Here is a 4956-nt window from a genome sequence, read left to right as displayed (position 1 = left end):
AAGGATTTATGAAAATCCTAAGCTATTCAAGCTAAAAGGAGAAATACGAAGTTTGAAAAGATACTTGTCATAGTAAGAAGTTACTCAAACTAGTATTTTCTAATATGCTAGGACTTATGAGAAGTGCTAGGCTAATCATCTTGACAATTGTTGCAAGACCCTACAAAACGTATACCTAGTGCATTGCGAGTTGGTAGAACACTTGACCGGTGCAAGTTATATCATCCACCACAATTCGTTGCTTATGAGATAAACAACAAGAAAGTTCTTTCAAGATAAAGAACCTAAACCTAGGTTGGGAACCTAGATGTGTACTTGGTAAGGTTCATGCTATGAGAGATAACATGAATATAAAGGAAAGTGCAATACAAGAAGTATGAACACATGGACACATGGTATGTTAAACATCTATTGCAATCGACTAGTGTTTACACACTTACGATATACATCACAAGGTTGTAATATGGTATGGACTACCCGAATGTGATGTTGACATTCGTCGTTTGAGTTATTATTAACTCACCTTATACTTTGTTACATCCAAACGGGTTGTAAAGACAATTGAACCCCGTTAAAGTGAACACGGATTAGCATTGTATTCGCCCATAGTCACTTACATGAGGTGACGTCTCGAAGTGACTAGAGTGTGATGCGATTGATGGCAAGTTCAAGTGCCATGGAGTCATGTGAGATGACTAGTCGATCACATAGGCAGACTGTTAGGAACACTTTGTCGGACCTTATGACCGCTTATAGAGTTCTGACAAATTTATATAGCCTGGTCGTGGCGAGAGCTACTATAGTATTCTAATGAGTCGATTCTTTTGACTAAAGACTGTTCGCCTAAGGTGGCACAATTTCAGATTAACTTTGATTTATGTTACTACGACCTTCGTAAATGGGGTCAAATGGGCATATTTTGGGTTATGATGGTTGTGGCTAGTCGAAGGGAATAAGTGCGATAGGAATTGTCCACCCCTTGTCAGGGTTATAACAATATATCAGGGCCACTCGAGGAGTAATGAACTGGAAATGCGTGGCCACGCTCGGAAGGTATCTATGGTAGATAATTCCGGTCAATCAGTTGTTCTCCAGATCAAGGAAACCACTCTCGATATGATCACTTGCAAGTACGACCTGAAAGACACCTTGCATTGAGTGGGAGATAGTAATAAGACAAGAGAATTGGTGACGCACACTTGTCGAGGAAAAGTGGGAGATTGTTGGAATAAGTGTCCTCCGACAATAATGCGATCACAACGGTCGATCATGATGATCACATGTTTAAATCTCATATTTAAGAATACATGTGGGAAGTAACATTTTACAGTCAACTGGTCCACACATATCGGTAATGATTGGCTGACTAGAGTTTGACATTACTGTCGTGCGACGGTGGTGATCAGTTGATCCCGTAAGGTCATACCTATAGGATGATACTCTTAATTGAATATTTAATTGATCGTATGACGATACGAGTTAATTAAATTACTTAAAATTGACGGACGATTTTGGAAGTAATATTTACGTGTCTCATTGTAATTTGATTAAATAAGATACGGTCTAAGTGATCGAATTGTTTTATTACTTAGATGAAATTATTGTTTACGGAAACAATTGAAACGGAATGAATAAATTATTATAAATACAGAATGTTGTAGTTTATAATTCGGAAACACTTTTTGGTACAAGTAATTATGAATTACTATGTTAATTTTTATAAGTGACATATTTTATTAATATGTTGATTTTTAATTGTTAAAAATACATTTTATAGAAAAGCTTTTGATTCTCTGCAGTGGTCCTTTATCTCTAATACTTTGCTGCTTCTGGGCTTTCCTCTAAAGTTTAGAGGTTGGATCATGGGGTGTATTTCTAGTCCTTGGTTTTCTCTGAAGATCAATGGTGAGCTCACTGGTTTCTTACAAGGTAGGAGTGGGATTAGGCAAGGTGATCCCTTGTCTCCTTATATTTTTGTCCTTGGTATGGAAATTCTCTCTCGTTCTCTCAGAAGAGTTTGTGACCAACCTCAGGTTTCTTATCATCCTAAGTGCAGCAAGATCAAGCTTACCCATCTTATCTTTGCTGATGATCTAATGATTTTCATTAGAGGAGATGTTCCTTCTATCTCTGCTGTCACTGATTCTCTTCAAAAGTTTGCTCTTCTTTCTGGTTTACATGCTAACAATGAGAAGACCAGCATATACTTTGGAGGAGTTTCGAACTGTCAAAGAGACTATTCTTAATTCTCTTGGTTTTTCTGAGGGAGATTTCCCTTTCAGATATTTAGGGCTCCCCTTGCACACTTCTAGACTTACCAGTGACATGTTTGATACTATCATCATCAAAATCCAGCAAGCTGTGGCTCACTGGTCAAACTGTTTCTTATCCTATGCTGGTAAATTGCAACTCATCAATTCTATAGTTTTTGGGCTTGAGAACTTTTGGTGTTCCACTGTTCTTTTACCTAAAACTGTGATTTCCCATATTAATAAGCTTTGTAAGGATTTCTTCCGGGTATACTGTGGGATCCGGAAGAATGGTCTTTAAAAGTTGGCGCCATATTTCTTCTCCTTGGTCTTCTGGAGGCTTCAACATTAAAGACTTGGACGCATGGAATTATTCTCTCTTGATCAAATGGCTTTCTATTTCTGCTTCTGATCAGGGTTTATGGAGTAGATGGGTTCAGTCTTATATTCTTAAGCATGAGGATATTTGGCATATTACTTCTAAAGCTCATTTTCCTTCTAGTTTCAAAAGCATTGTAGCTTCTAGAGACAGACTGGTGGAGCTTTCTGGTTCTATTTCTGCTGCTCAGAATCTCCTTCTCAGTTGGATGCCTGGTTCAAAGTTAAATTTACAGCAGGTTTATGGGTTCTTCAGGAATGCTCCCCTTGCTGGTTCTTGGACCAAAGGTCTTTTGCACTCTCAAATTATTCCTGGCCACAGAATTGTTTGTTCTATGGCTGTTCAGAATCAACTAGCTACTATTGATAACCTCAAGATTAGGGGTATGCAGTTTATCAACAGATGCTCCCTTTGTGAACATGCGGAGGAGTCTCATGATCATCTGTTTTTCAGATGTTCTTATTTTGCTTCAGTCTGGCATCAGGTTCTAGCTTGGATGGGTCACCTGAGGATGGGTCTCTCCCTTCATGATGAACTGATCTTTCCTCTTAAAGGTGCTAGGGACTGGCAAATTGCTTGGTTTGCTGTGTCTCTCACTACTTCATTCATCGATTTGGACAAACGAAATTCCGTAATCTTTCAGGGGCCACTTTCATACTTGTCCTTGGGCTTGTAAAGAGAATCAAGTTTTTTTGTTATTGTTAGGTCAATGTGGAAAAATCATCCCCAATATAGTCTCATAGAGGAGAGCTTGTGTAATTAATTTTGTATAGGAGTTTTCCTCTAGTGGATAGTTTTGCAAAACTCATTGTAATTTCTTTCTTAATGAAATGAAATGATAATCTTTTGCAAAAAAAAAATACATTTTATATATAAGATGTCATGTAATGTGTTACATATGACATATTGACAAAATCACAAATAAAATGGACTTCTCCATTTTATTTGAATGTACCGAAATAATGGGTAAGTAGTAAGGTTACATTGTGTTTTAATTTATAATGTAAAAGCACAATGATTACTACACATTCTAGCCATGCACACCTAGTTGCTTTTGTGAATAGCATCTTGGTCATGCATTGGCCCTTGCCACCCCCCTTATACCCGGTTTTCCTAGAGCAAGGCAAAGGGTTTTTTCTACAATTTAGATTGTGATATACACTAAGACATTCTCTAGTGTATTATTCATTTCTTTACACAACCAAAAACTTAGTGAAGTTTAGAGAGATAAAATCTCCAAAATCCTTCCTCTCTATACCGAAATAATAGAGATCAAAACAATAGTTTTGGGTCATTTTAGTAAGATTATAATTATTCTAGATCAAATAATAATAGTCTTTTAAGGGTTATCTTGGGTATATGCTTTAAGGAGGGATTCTATCTTTGAATCCTTGTTCTTCCATTTGTAAGGAAAGCTCAAGAACAAGTGAGTAGGAGAACTCACTTGTGCCCTAAATCCGAAACTACTATAGTAAGAATGACGATTTCTTCTCTATTCTATTTATGTTTGCATGCATAAGATCTAGATTTAATTTATGACTAAATTAAATTGTAACATATATGAATATGTCAAATAATGAGATTAATAATTTCTAACAGGATGGCTATCCAATGGTGGAAGGTGACTCCTTTAGCATCTACACCTTGGACCCCTTTGTGAGCAATTCCCTTCCTCTAGCTCTCATGTTTACTAATTTGCATATTTACTTACACTTTATTATTTATATCCAATGGTGGAAGGTGACTCCTTTAGCATTTTAATACCTTATTATTTATAACCAAACTCTCCCATTCTTACACTAGAAATAGTGTTTAGATCAGTTTGGGGAAGTTTGATTACAAGCAATCCGAGTCAATTCAAAATGGTTCTCCGAACAATCGAAAAGATACATAGATAGTTTAGTTGCATCATTTGTAATATATGTCACCATGCACTGCATTTAGGCCTAGTCATGCATTTGCATTGTTATTTCAAATATTTAAAAATCCATATACAAGTTATTTCTTTCAAAACATTTGAAAACCCAAAAACACGTTCTTTCATTTTTAGAAAACCTTTAAAAATTGAAAAACATGTTTTTCCTTTTCATTCTTTATCCATATTTTGTACATTGAGGACAATGTCCATAATAAGTGTGGGGATGGGAATTGTAACATCCTCTTTTTACCCGGCCAAGGTAAATGGGAGATGTTATCATCTCAGTTTCCCGAGGCGGTAAATCGGAGATACAATCAAGAAACATTAAGTATAAATAACAAGTTCTGTGGTTACATGAATGTAAACAAATTAATAAATGTGATCTATACAAATTACAAGTCAACTACCAT

General features: G+C 36.2%; 1 protein-coding gene across 1 annotated transcript; it reads left to right on the top strand.

Moving 5' to 3' along the window:
* The first annotated feature begins 1862 nt into the window (after window positions 1–1862).
* LOC141588078 (putative mitochondrial protein AtMg01250) lies at window positions 1863–2246 on the top strand. Its single transcript, XM_074409534.1, has one exon. The coding sequence runs from the start codon at window positions 1863–1865 to the stop codon at window positions 2244–2246; it is 384 nt and encodes a 127-aa protein (XP_074265635.1).
* Window positions 2247–4956: the final 2710 nt, after the last annotated feature.

The sequence above is a fragment of the Silene latifolia genome, chromosome 6 (assembly GCF_048544455.1).
Source record: "Silene latifolia isolate original U9 population chromosome 6, ASM4854445v1, whole genome shotgun sequence".
Classification (NCBI taxonomy): Eukaryota; Viridiplantae; Streptophyta; class Magnoliopsida; order Caryophyllales; family Caryophyllaceae; genus Silene; species Silene latifolia.
The sequence above is the reverse complement of the archived record's forward strand: the minus strand, read 5'-3'. Positions and strand labels throughout refer to the sequence as shown.

Bases quoted from the DNA above. Each gene is read 5' to 3' on its own strand.
- LOC141588078 (XM_074409534.1), top strand. From the start codon at position 1,863: ATGGGGTGTATTTCTAGTCCTTGGTTTTCTCTGAAGATCAATGGTGAG.